Source organism: Gossypium raimondii, chromosome 1 (genome assembly GCF_025698545.1).
Source record: "Gossypium raimondii isolate GPD5lz chromosome 1, ASM2569854v1, whole genome shotgun sequence".
Taxonomy (NCBI): domain Eukaryota; kingdom Viridiplantae; phylum Streptophyta; class Magnoliopsida; order Malvales; family Malvaceae; genus Gossypium; species Gossypium raimondii.
Genome location: NC_068565.1, coordinates 15,871,338 through 15,884,833, shown reverse-complemented (window position 1 = coordinate 15,884,833; position 13,496 = coordinate 15,871,338). Strand labels below are relative to the sequence as shown.

At 30.3% G+C, this 13,496-nt stretch overlaps 1 protein-coding gene across 2 annotated transcripts; it reads right to left on the bottom strand.

Annotated features, from left to right (window-relative positions):
- Positions 1-7,614: 7,614 nt before the first annotated feature.
- Positions 7,615-11,106, bottom strand: LOC105784414 (uncharacterized). Of its 2 annotated transcripts, XM_012610296.2 has the most exons (13): positions 10,775-11,104; positions 10,548-10,638; positions 10,272-10,461; positions 10,072-10,162; positions 9,455-9,490; positions 9,249-9,347; positions 8,972-9,102; positions 8,824-8,872; positions 8,648-8,737; positions 8,505-8,558; positions 8,239-8,304; positions 7,918-8,015; positions 7,615-7,844 (listed from the first exon to the last, which is right to left on the bottom strand). In XM_012610296.2, exons 1-13 carry the CDS (start codon positions 10,850-10,852, stop codon positions 7,778-7,780), a joined length of 1,140 nt encoding a protein of 379 aa, XP_012465750.1. In that variant the 5' UTR covers positions 10,853-11,104; the 3' UTR covers positions 7,615-7,777. The 2 variants fall into 2 exon arrangements, 1 of the variants encoding a protein (XP_012465750.1); XR_008196756.1 differs by lacking the exon at positions 7,615-7,844 and having other exon boundaries at positions 7,937-8,015; positions 8,469-8,558; positions 10,775-11,106.
- Between the last annotated feature and the right edge of the window lie 2,390 nt (positions 11,107-13,496).

Genomic DNA, 13,496 nt, shown 5'->3' with positions numbered 1-13,496 from the left:
AAGCCATAAATTGGGCATGTTGATTTGAACCTAAGATTGTTAGGTGTATGTGAAATTAATATTGATGTTTAATGGTTATAAACAAGGCTAAATGGAGTGATTTTGGTATGTTTTAAAATTTGATTTGAATGATGCATTGATGATATGTTTTGATGATATAAATGTGGTACCAATAAGGGTACATTAGTTAGGCACCTAGGATGATTGTTTTGGCATGTTTTGAGTGTGTTTGGTCATGTTTTGAATAGGTTAAACGAATGGTTTTTGAGTTGCTTAACGCCCAAGCAAGTAGGAAATGGTAAACTTGTTGTTTAAGGCATATTTTAGGTCCACACGGCTAGCACAAGGGCGTGCTAGGCCATTTTGAGAGTTACATGGCTTGGCACATGGGTGTGTGGCTTCGCCGTGTGACCCAAGTCAGAGAGTTACACAGGCACGGACACGGGCTGGGACACGGTTGTGTGCCCCTACTTCGAATGTTCACACAGCCTGAGACATGGGCATGTGTCTCAGTCGTGTGAGTCATAAGGCCTGGCCACACGGTTGTGTGACCCCTGCAATTGAATTTTTCTAACTTTTTCCTAAATTTTTCAAATGTTCCCGATTTAGTTCGAAATCGTTTCTAAAGTGATTTCAAGGCGTCAAAGGCTTGAATAAGGGTCGTGTTGTATGTTTAATGATGAATTATATTATGATTATTGAAATGTTTGAAATGAATGATTTAGATTACTTTTTTTTTTTGTAATGCTCCAAAACCCTATTCCGGCGACAGATACGGGTTAGGGATGTTATAATACTTTTATCTCGAAAATATTTTTTGTCACAAAAGTATTACTAAGAATCAATATTAAATTGATCCTAGTCCTTAAGGTTACAGTTTATATGGAAGCCCTTAACATTCATTAAGTGATAATATAGCAATTGATGATGCATAGTTGACGTGGCAATTAAAATAAAAAATGGATGATGTGGACACTTGATGAGCAAAACAAATTCGAAATTCAATTTAAACTATAGTATTTGATTTTGGTTCAGTTTTATCAAATTTGATTTAATTTCGATTTAGTGATTATTTAAATACATTCAATTTGATTTTCGGTTCAAATTAAAATATACAAACCAAGTTGAGTTGTATTTTTTATCATATTATAATTAATTTTACTAAATAAAATAAATATTTTATATATTAAATTAGTGAAAAAACTTAACATAATATAAAATTTTAAAACCAATCAAACCAATAACTATTTGATTTGGTTTTAGTTGAAGTTTTTAAAGCTCAGAATATTTCTCCAAAATCAAACCCAACGGTTATCACCAGTCCACTAGCTAAAATGTTTAAAGAGCTGTTGCCCTTTACAACTTCATTTAAATAAGCCCACATATGCTTTCTACACCTTCATCAACACTTGGCCCTTATTTCCTTGTTAACAACTTATTATTTAGGCATAAATTAAGGGCTAAATTCATTATTTAGTCTCTCAAGTATATCCTTTTTCCTATTTTTTGGTATTTAATTTTTTCTTGTCTTAGTTTGATACTTGAAGTATCAATTTCCTCTATTTCTAGTCCATTTTGTAACATCCGTTAAAATTTTTTTGTTAGGCCACTTTAACCAATAAAAAAGTGCCACATGACTTGTTTTGGCCAATAAAAAAAACGACACGTGACAATTAGATTTATTTAAAATAGAAATAGAAAACTATAATGTTTAATATTTAAATATTAAAAGCAATGTTGATTTTGATCGGTCATTGACCGATCATTGATCGAGTGTCGACCTACCATGTGATGCTATTAGAATACGCAACGTACCCCTTCTTATTATTTTTTTAATATTATATATATTATATTTATTAAAAATATAAAAAATTATATATAATATATAAAAGTATATTTTTATAAAATTCTAAAATAAATTTTAAATTTTAAAAGTCAGAATAATATATAAAATTCAAAATTGTTATAAAAATAAAAAAGTAATTAAATTTCAAGTAATTGAAAAAAACCTTGAAATTTAAATACTTTTTAAAAAATTTAAAATTGTTTTAAGTATTTTTTTACAATTCTTTATAACTTTTACAATTTTTTCACATTTTTCAAATTATATTATTGGTTTCAACTAATTTGTGCGTTTTTGTAAATTTTATTTTTATATATTTTTAGATTATATATTTTTCTGATTTTTTATATATTTATTTTCATTTTCATTTTTATTTTTATTTTTCATTTTCATTTTCATTTTTCATTTTCATTTTCATTTTCATTTTTCTAAATGTATATATACATTTTCGCATAACACTTTGTGATTGGCTATCAAATTTCAAAATACAACGAAGACATGGGGGAATGTGGAAGACAATAGATTTTATTACAAAAGCAGAATTAAAAGAAAAGTTTTTACAAGGAGAAAACAGTGAATGAAAAGAAAAAAAAAGATTTCTAAACTATTTTTCGGTGTCTTCTTTAGGCTTCCTCCTTTTCTATTTATAAGAAAATTCTAAAACTCTTTTTAATTTTCTTTGAATCCCGCACAGTTTCTTAATAAGGATTCTGTCTCATCATGAACATGGTTACTTCCACGTTGCATTGTCTTATCACATCATTGATTTGATAGTTGCTTCCACGTTGCAATCTTTTTTGTTTGCATCTGAATGCCATCTTCCTCAAATTGCCTTTTTTTGTCCATACTTGAGTATTTGCTTTTCTTGGACTTTATTTTTCCACTATTTTGGCTTTATCCTTCTTGAATGTTTTCTAGATTCATTTCTTCTATCTCATCTAGATGTAATGAATGTAATGAAAGTCTTGGTGAATTCTTAGTCTCCAACGTGTTTTTTATTTCTTCTATTATTTGAGATGGAAAATCTTCAATCTCCATTTCAGCTATCTTTTTTAATAGTCGCACAGATTCTTCATCTCTATCATTTTGGATATTTCCAGTTTCATATGCCAATATTTTTCTTCAATCAGTCCAGAGTTTATAAATTTCTTACTGAAGTAAATATTGGGCTTTTGTCATCAAATCTATCCCTATTTGGGTTTGATAATAACTGAGATTTCTGTAACACTTGTCAATATTTTTTGTTAAGTGTTCTTTGTCTTCTTTGATTGCTGATAATTTGGGGATTCCAATCATTCATTGAATAATCCAAATTTGATATGGCTGATAAAATTTTTCTTTTTCAGCAATACCAATAAGGCTGCTTATTTTAATATGAAAATAATAGTAAAAGCCATCATTATTTATTATGTTTAATAATATAGACTTAATAGATGAGGAAAATCTTTTAATAGATGAAAAGAAAAATTTTGAACTACTATTTTTTAATAAAACCCCATTCAATCTGCTTATATCAAATGTTCATGATCCAGTCTAAATTTTATAGTAGGAAATTTTCATCTAAATTATTAGTAAAAACATAAGCTTATAGAAAATATTCGAAAAAGCCTTTTGAAATTGAGCTTCTTTGTTTGCAAATAGCTCCATTTATTTTTGTAAAATTTCTACTAGTAAAATTTTTCTAGCTTTATTATATAAACATAGTCTAAACATTTTATTCATAATAGGACTATTTGTTCCTTTATTAATAAAATATTGAAATGTATCATGATGATTGTTTATCTCCTTAATATTTATATTTTCTATTTCAAGCTCTTCTCAATCTCTATATAAAATAGATTTTAGTAATAAATCATGAGCTTCATTTTCTTTAGTTGTTTTCAACTAAAAATTGTGAAAACTTAGTAGATCTAGATGAAAAATTTCCTACTATAAAATTTAGACTGGATCATGAACCATTTGATATAAGCGATATTGAATGGAGTTTTATTAAAGAAATAGTAGTTCAAAATTTTTCTTTTCATCTATTAAAAGATTTTCCTGCATCTATTAAGTCTATATTATTAAACATAATAAATAATGATGACTTTTACTATTATTTTCATATTGAAATAAGCAGCCTTATTGGTATTGCTGAAAAAGAAAAATTTTATCAACCATATCAAATTTGGATTATTCAAAGAATGATTGGAAGCCCCAAATTATCAACAGTCGAAGAAGACAAAGAACACTTAACAACAAAATATTGACAAGTGTTACAAAAATCTCAGTTATTATCAAACCCAAACAAGGATAGATTTGATAACAAATGCCCAATATTTACTTCAGCAAGAATTTTATAAACTCTAGACTGATTGAAGACAAATATTGGCATATGAAACTGGAAATATCCAAAATGATAGAGATGAAGAATCTGTGCGACTATTAAAAAAGATAGCTGAAATGGAGATTGAAGATTTTTCATCTCAAATAATAGAAGAAATAAAAAACACATAGGAGACTTAGAATTCACCAAGACTTTCATTACATTCATTACATCTAGATGAGATAGAAGAAATGAATCTAGAAAATATTCAAGAAGGATAAAGCCAAAATAGTGGAAAAATAAAGTCCCAAGAAAAGCAAATACTCAAGTATGGACAAAAGAAGGCAACTTGAGAATTAAAAGAAAAATTTTTACAAGGAGGGGATGGTGAATGAAAAGAAAAAGAAAGATTTCTAAACTATTTTTCGATGCCTTCTTTAGGCTTCATCCTTTTCTATTTATAAGAAAATTCTGAAACTCTTTTTAATTTTCTTTGAATCTCGCACAGTTTTCTAATAAAGATCTTGTCTCATCATGAACATGGTTGCTTTCACGTTGCATTGTCTTCTCACATCATTGATTTAATAGTTGCTTCTACGTTGCATTGTCTTGCCACATCATTGATTTGATGGTTGCTTTCACGTTGCAATTTTTTTGTTTACATTTGGATGCCCTCTTCCTCAAGTTGCCTTCTTTTGTCCATACTTGAGTATTTGCTTTTCTTGAACTTTATTTTTCCACTTGGCTGCTTGTTTTAGCTTTATCCTCTTAAATGTCATCTAGATTCATTTCTTCTATCTTATCTAGATGTAATGAATGTAATGAAAGTCTTGGTGAATTCCAAGTCTCCCACGTGTTTTTGATTTCTTCTATTATATGAGATGGAAAATCTTTAATCTTCATTTCAGTTATCTTTTTTAATAGTCGCACAGAAATCAAAATATTATTTTTGATGGATATTTTATTCCAACAAAGGATGTTTTAATTCATATATTATTTCTTATTATTTCCTCTTGAACATATTTCTAAGTCTTGTTCTTCATTTTCTTTGCACTTTTTCCTTTTTTTAGGACAATTTGGTGCTATGTGACCTTCTTCATCACATATAAAACATTTACAAATTTTTTCTTCTAACAAATTTTTCTTCTTATTATAACCAGTATATTTTTATTTCCTAGTTTCCATCTAACTAGTTTATACCTTCTATTTTTCTTTTTATATATTTTTTAAGTGTTAGGACGTATTGGTTTACATCCAAATTCCCATTCATTTTCTAAAATTTTTGTACATTATTTAGTACTTAATTTATGCTTAACTTGTTTAGAAGCTTTACTTTGTAAACAATGTAAAGTTCACAAAATAATAGTAAAAGTTTAAGGGAATGCGAAGACAATAGATTTTATTACAAAAGTAGAATTAAAAGAAAAGTTTTTACCAGGAGAAAATGGTGAATGAAAAGAAGAAGAAAGATATCTAAACTATTTTTCGATGCCTTCTTTAGACTTCCTCCTTTTCTATTTATAAGAAAATTCTAAAACTCTTTTTAATTTTCTTTGAATCTCGCACAGTTTTCTAATAAGGATCCTGTCTCATCATGAATATGGTTGCTTCCACGTTGCATTGTCTTATCACATCATTGATTTGATGGTTGCTTCCACGTTGCAATCTTTTTTGTTTGCATTTGGATGCCCTCTTCCTCAAGTTGTCTTCTTTTGTCAGAAAAACATAGAAAACATTTAAATATTATTTCTCAACAATTCATAAAACATGGAATAATATTAAGTCCTAAGAAAATAGAGCTAGAAAAAACAGAAATAGAATTTTTAGGATTGAAATTATCGCAAATAGTCTTAAACTACAAGATCATATTATAGTAAAATAAAAGAATTTTCTGAAAATATTGAAGATAAAAAGCGCTTCAACAATTTTAAGAATTATTAATTATGGAAGAAACTTCTTTCCTAACTTATTTGAAAAAATAGGTAAGTTATATGAAAAATTAAAAAGAATAAACATTTTCTCCGGTCTAAAAAGACTCGAAATTATACAAAACCTAAAATCAAATAAATCATAGCCCAAAAGTTTATTTACCTAAACAATGTGATAAATTAATTTTAGAAACAGATGCCTCACAAAATTATTGGGGATGTATTTTAAAAGCTAAAACAATAAATGATGAAGAACTAATATGTGGATATAGTTGTGGATATAGTTCAGAAAATTTAAACCAAATGAAATTAATTATGTTATATATGAAAAGAATTACTAGCCATAAAAAGGGAATAAAAACTTTCTTATATATTTAGCACTGAAAAATTTATAATAAAAGCGATAATCAGCAGTTAAACAATTCCTTACTAACAAAAGTTTGAAAACTGTACTTAGGAGAATTAGATGTTAATGAATCATATAATTTTAATTTTGAAGTTTTATATGTAAAAGGAACTGATAATATTATTACTGATTATCTTAACAGGCCTTTTGGATAGAGGTAAAAAATCTCTACAAAAAGTTGGTGAATGGACAACTGTCCATAAAAGACCTAACAAAGGGAAAACAACAAATTCTAATCAAGGATTTGTGAGTATACCTACACAAGCATCTTTTTATCCTAATCAAGGATATTATGTGCTATATCCAATTATAAGACAACCAGTTTGAACTCATTTATCATTAACCCCAAAAATGGTAAGTCAATTCCCTTGATCTCAAGATCCAAATTCAACATTTCCAGCCAGTTATGTCGAAATAATCAAAGGAGCAAAGACAACAAATTCAAGAAATAAATTTTTTTTACAATCCAGGCTTATCACTAGAACTATATAATTTTATTAATGAAATATGGAAAACTCATATTTCTGAACAAAGAGCCAATTTCGGAAGAGCTCTTACTAAGTTTTCACAATTTTAATTGAAAAACAACTAAAAAAATGAAGCTCATTATTTATTACTAAAATCTATTTTATATAGAGATTGGGAAGAACTTTAAATAGAATATATAAATATTAAGGAGATAAACAATCTTCTTGATATATTTTAATATTTTATTAATAAACGAACAAATTAGGATAAATTAGGATAAAAAAATAAGTACCAAAGTAAGAAAAGGAGAAAATTGAGAATTAAGCCTAAATTAAAAGTTAAAAACTTAGATATAGGTTAGAAGTTATTTTAATTATAAAAAAAACAAAATAAACGACTGACCTGAAAGTAAAGTAGTAATATTGAAAAGTTTATTTCATATTGTTGGCTTTTTTATTTATTTATCACATTACAAACTAAGAAAAGTAATGTCATTATCGAGACTTAAAACCATAAACCTTCAGCTGCCACCAAATAATTTCGATCACTTGCTCTTCCAGTGTTTGCTGTTTATCCAGGTTTATGAGCATTAATTAACGTAAATACGTCCATAAATCGAAGTTGGTGTTGGGCTATAATAAAAAGGGGTAAGTATGCATCAGCATTAAGAAGCGAAAGATAGATCTTTGCATTTCCTTTCTACAACTTAGACACCAGTTTCGAAATTGTATTAAAAGAAAACTACCAAATGTTCCATTAAGCATTTTTTAGACAACTTGGATGAATAAAACATAACCCATACCAAACTTCAGCATCCCCTTATCGTACTAGTGTTGAGGTTGAGACTCATTACAGAACCGTTTGAAGTTCAGAGACTCATCCGCCAAGAAATCGCTGGAGAAATCAATACATGTTAGTAAAACACACTGAAAATGATTGAGAATCTACAAAGACTAATGAAACTCACAATATCCGCTCCGCCATTTGTGATGCTTCCCATCTCGGACTCCATGGATATTCTGCTAGAAGAGGTGACTTTTTCGGTATTCCTTGTGGCGATATATGCTGCAATAGACAATCGATGTTCATGTTCTCCAACGAGTAGAGAAACTGATATTCAGCAGAATCATAAAAGCTAGTTGGTCCTCAAACTTATTCGGTAATATCTTCCATGTATCCTTTCAGATACATCCAAACACCTTTTTATCGATCTGTCTAAAAATGGGATCTAAATATTGTACCCAAGAACCCGAGTGCTTAACATATTAGGAAAAGCTAATAGTATTACCTGAGAACTTTGGAGCATCAGAGCTGGCTGCTGCTTAGGAAACAGAGTTGAAATATGGAAGTGCACCTACAACAACAGTACCATCAAAAGTTGACTTTTAGCAGAGACCGAGTTAAGTAAAAAAATATGGGTACTAAAAGTTAGATACAAAAACTTATTGCACTAAAATAAATGCAATCATAGTCTAGAACTTAATCATGTTTATTGAAACAGTCCTCTGTTGGTCTAACCAGAAAATGGTAGAATCAGCAATTATCTAATGGTACCAGGAAAACGAAGGATCCAGAGGAAGCAAGAAATGTTGCCTTTCTGCAAAAGACCTGCCAAGGAAAGCAATGAGAAACTAACAATCAATGTTAAATAAACTAATGCTTAATATAAAAAGATAAATGGCAAGACTAGTGCACACCGGATCAGCTTCCAAAGGTCTTCCAAGCAATGGGGCTAATGCCTCTATAAAGTGTCTTCTTATGTCAATTAATGAAACAGCTTCCAGGACCTAGAGAACAATTACAGATCAGTCCTACTCTTAGACCCTCAATACACAAACTCAAAGCAAACCTAGATGACCAAAAAGGAGCCAACCTGTTTCTGAAGAGATTCTTCTAGATGAGGAAGATATTCAGCCATGCACCTTCAAATGAGAAGGTAAAAACCAACAGAGGTTTGTCAGCACAAGATGTGTCTATCTTTTAAGATATGCAACAAATGCAGGATGATTTACATAACTCACATTCCATCCAACCATGAAGGAAGCTTGACATCCTCGATTGTAAACAGAGCTCTCAGCTCAGTTGTTGACATCAATTTCAGACGAGGTGCTGAAGGAGTAGATGCATACTTTTTTCCAACGGGATATATTACCTGCAATATTACAAACTTCATTCAAGGTGGGGAAGAAATGGAGGACAGAAGAAAAAGGAAGAATTTTAACAACAATAAAATTACATACAAGTTACATTTTAAGAATTAGATTACACATAAATGAGAGGGAAAAGAAGGAAAGGTACCTGTAAGTATATCTTTTGTGGATGTCTCCAGGGGCACCCATGCACCATTTTGTTTATGTTCATGTCCATTAGAGGCACAGCAAATTTGACCTCTTCTGGCTACGCTAAGATTCAAAGGCATATACACAATGGATTTAGTTAAAAACCAATTATGTTTTAAGCACACATAATCTACTTACAAAGATCATATTCCATAAAAGGAATACCTTTTCAGCACCTGAACTAATTTGCATCTCAATTCCCTGCAGCACAGTAAAGGAATTGGAAAAGAGAAAGGAGTTAAGGCACTAACCAATTAGTTCAGTTTACAGATGCAAGCATCTCATAAAATGAAAGAGCTTCAATAGTGGCAAACAGTAAACTAAGTTTAAATACATGGGTAGACAAATTTGAATACATTCAGATTCAAATAATTATGGTTAAAAATTTTGTACATTGATTCAATGACTTCACAGAGTCTAAAGATGCTAAAAAGTTCAATATGCAACTATATGACGGCTAAATTTTTATCTTTCAGTTCACACATACGGAAATAGACATGCACAAAAAGCAGAAAGGAAATTAAGGATAAAGACATGTATATTACGGCTAAATGTGTCATGACAATGGTTAACATTTTAAGGACAGACTTCGTGTGATTAAACAAACAAACATTGAGAAAAAATGGTAAAGGAAATGCCTCTGAATTTGCACATTTCCTCATTCGTTACTTTAACCTCAGCTAATATCTATAAAAGAATCACAATTCAGGTTAAGAAAACAACACAGCAGGATTTTCAAAACATTCTCCATCAGAAACCAAACATAAATGCCAAGAGATTACCTCTCGAGAACAAATAGTGCTAATCTCAAATGTCAACCTATCATCATCCACTTCTCCAACACGTTTCTTCTGGTAGGCCATATACCGGTCCCTATTTAACAAGAAAATAACATGAACATTTTGGCTATTTTTCCCCCCGCAAACATAAAAGATTTTGATTTCCATTGCAATAGCAAGTGTCAGTAAACATCAAGCCTAACCTCAATTCCTGAATTAAAGCTAGTAGCCTTGTCGGGTCTTTATAGTTCCAATCAGACAAAATGTTCCGAAACTTCAAGTCCCCCTCTCCTACACGGCCAGTCATGTGTAATGGGTGAAAATCTTCATCTTCAGTTCCAAATATTATATCCGGTGGAGCCAACGGGAACTCCGCATTGTATATAATATCCCCTGGATCAATGTAAACAAAAATATCATCTAAATAGAAAGCAGTTTACTGATAAATCTTACATTTTGCAATTAAAAATCTTACAGACATTTAATATAGTCTAAGCAATATGGAATAAGCAATGTAAATCGATCTAGGCCCCCGGTGTAGGTTTTTCCACCAGACAACACTTGCTCAACCTGCAAATCAAAATTACAAGAGAAATTGAAACTTTCGTTACTGTTAAAACGGAACCCTAGTTCTTAATCGAACTAATGTCGTTGATTGAAATGGGCAATTTGAAGATATGGGGGGTATAGGGTTAGACAGAATTACCTTGATTTTGTCGGGAAAGTGATTGATGAGATAATGGAGCTGAGCTGAAATGAATGGAGGGAAGCCATCGAGAGACATGCCTAGCTCCTTTAACAGGCTCAAAGAGATCACTTCCGATGCTTCTTGCTTTGATGAAGCTTAAAGCCGATGATTTTACGGCGATGGGTTTTGAATTACGCGCCGGCAATCAACTGGTCGACCAATAAAGAAAAAAAAAAAGGGAGTGACCAGTGAATCACCGTTTATGGTTGAGTAATTTTAAGTTGTAAGTTTAAGAATATGATGACAACGGGCATCCTCTTATCAGCCACCCTGACCCGGTATTACCCGACTATGGTGAAGATGTGAAAGTTTGTATTTCGCTTGCATCATATTTAAACTATACTCATTTTCTTAAATTCTACTTAATTTTTTTTTGTTATAAATAGTATTTAAATTATACTCCCTTGCTCAAAATGGTACTTAAACTATACTCTGTTATATGAATTATCCAGCTATTAAAAAGATTTTTTGAACCCTATGCGATGTCTGATGGTTAAGGGTGTTCACCGCCCTAGGTGTGGCCTGAATTCAAGTTGCGCTAGTTACATTTATTGTTCAAGGCTTTACCAAGCTATTATAATTCACCAAAACAAAATATTTTTTTAATCGATCATTTTTTAACACTATCCATATATTTTTCCTACACCAAAGGACGTAATGGAAAATTTAAGAACTCGTTGAAAAACTCATTCGAATCCAATTTTCGACTACAAAACCAAAATTTCGACAATTTCTTTTTCTTTTTTCTTTTTCTTTTTCTTTTAACACGACATATATAACACCTTCAACTCGCTTATGGAATCTAAAAAACTTCACTAGTGTACGAGATAATTTTTCTTTAATTAAATTAAAACTTTTCAATTTGTTTAGACTCTTTTCTTCCACGATCCTTTCTTGTCTTTTGATGCACTTTTTTTTTTTTTTGCAATCTTCTTATCATTTTTTCTACCAACTTTTTCTTTATATTTGAATTTCATGCTTTATGTATTTTTTTTTCATTATAAAAAGTGGAGTATATATCGCATTTCAATCAAATTAAGACACAAATAGAGAGAGACATCGTGACGAGGAGCCATGAGACGTCACAACAACGCAACGACGAAACAAGAGAGAAGCATAAACGACGTTGCAACGACACGATAGGGGGCGTCACGACATGTCATGCAATTTTCATTGGTTTTCTTCTTCCAGTCAAATTTTGATTATTTGTCCCAGTGGAATTCTGATTAGTATAGATTATTTTAAGATTAGTTGACCTACGAATTTAGCCTATAAATTGGTCATTCTCTGTCCTAGAAAGATTAACCCATAACACATTTAAGTATTTGCTTTTACAAGCTTTCAGGGAATTTTGTATTCAAGTTTTGAGGGTTCTTATTTTCGGGTTCCAGGTTTTAGTTTTTATCTCCATTTTTGTACTCTTCATTTTCTTGTCGATTTAGTGAATATCTTTGCTCGTGATTTTTTATCCTCTTCGGAGGGTTTTTTCACGTAAAATTTATGTGTTCGATCTTTTCAATTTTTCGTTATTTTTCTTATTTGTTACTTACACGGGTTTATCCCCAACATAAAAGTTTACCTAGCATTAACTATTTTATATAAAGTATATAGAAAAGAGCGGAGAAAGTTATTTTTAAGAAAAATAATACATAAATTTTCAATTGGGGTGAGAAAGGGATCAAAATTGTGGTTTAAAAAGGAAAAGAAGCTCACCATAATCTGGGTTTTGTCGTCAAAAATTGGGTTTGGATGAGGTTTTTAACGAGTTCTTGAATTTTCATCACTGGAATTCTTAAGTGAATAACAAAATATATGAATATGTTTTACAAGTTTTTTTTTAAAGTTAAAAGGAAATAATTTTTAACCTTCTTTTTTATTTTTTTAGTTAAAATAGTTATGTGTCACAAAGTGATTGGTTAATAGATTCTTTTTAATGGTTGGGGCAATTCGAGTAATGGGGTATGTTTTTTAACTTAAATATAATTGATGTGTTATGCAATCAATTGCTAATATGTGGTTTTGTTCTAATTCTCATGGTATGTAACATCATGGCTTATTTGTATATTATGATATGTTCACATTGAAAATTTGAAATGATCGTTCTATAAACCATGGATTACCATGACTATCAATTTCTGATTTGTATATGATTGCATGTTTAACATGCTTACCGCTTTAATATTGAGTTTGTCTACCATATCACATTTCACGGGGTTGGGACTATAAGGTAATGAAGAAGATTTGATAGTTTAATAATCTGCATTATTTGGTGGTTTTACCACACATTTGTCCTAACAGTTTGTTTGCAATTCTGGTGACTTTGTCCACATATATATGTTGGTGTGTTTTTGATGGATGAGTTCTGGGGAACTCCATTTGGTGTGTAGCAGACATGGGTAGGAAAATTTGGAAAAATATGCATATATGTTTTTTTATAAAATATTACATTATCATAATCATGCTCATAAATGTCTACACAACTGGTTGTTATGATGTGGTATTTTTATTCAGTCTATTATAATTCCTGTTAACAAGCTAGATATAAAACTCACACTGAGCTTATTAGTTCACTCCTTTAGTTTTCTTAAACTTTTTAGATAACACTCGTGATAGGATTTGGATGCAGCATTTGGAGAAGACTCTCGAATTTAATTAAATTAAAGTATTTAAAAAAAATTTT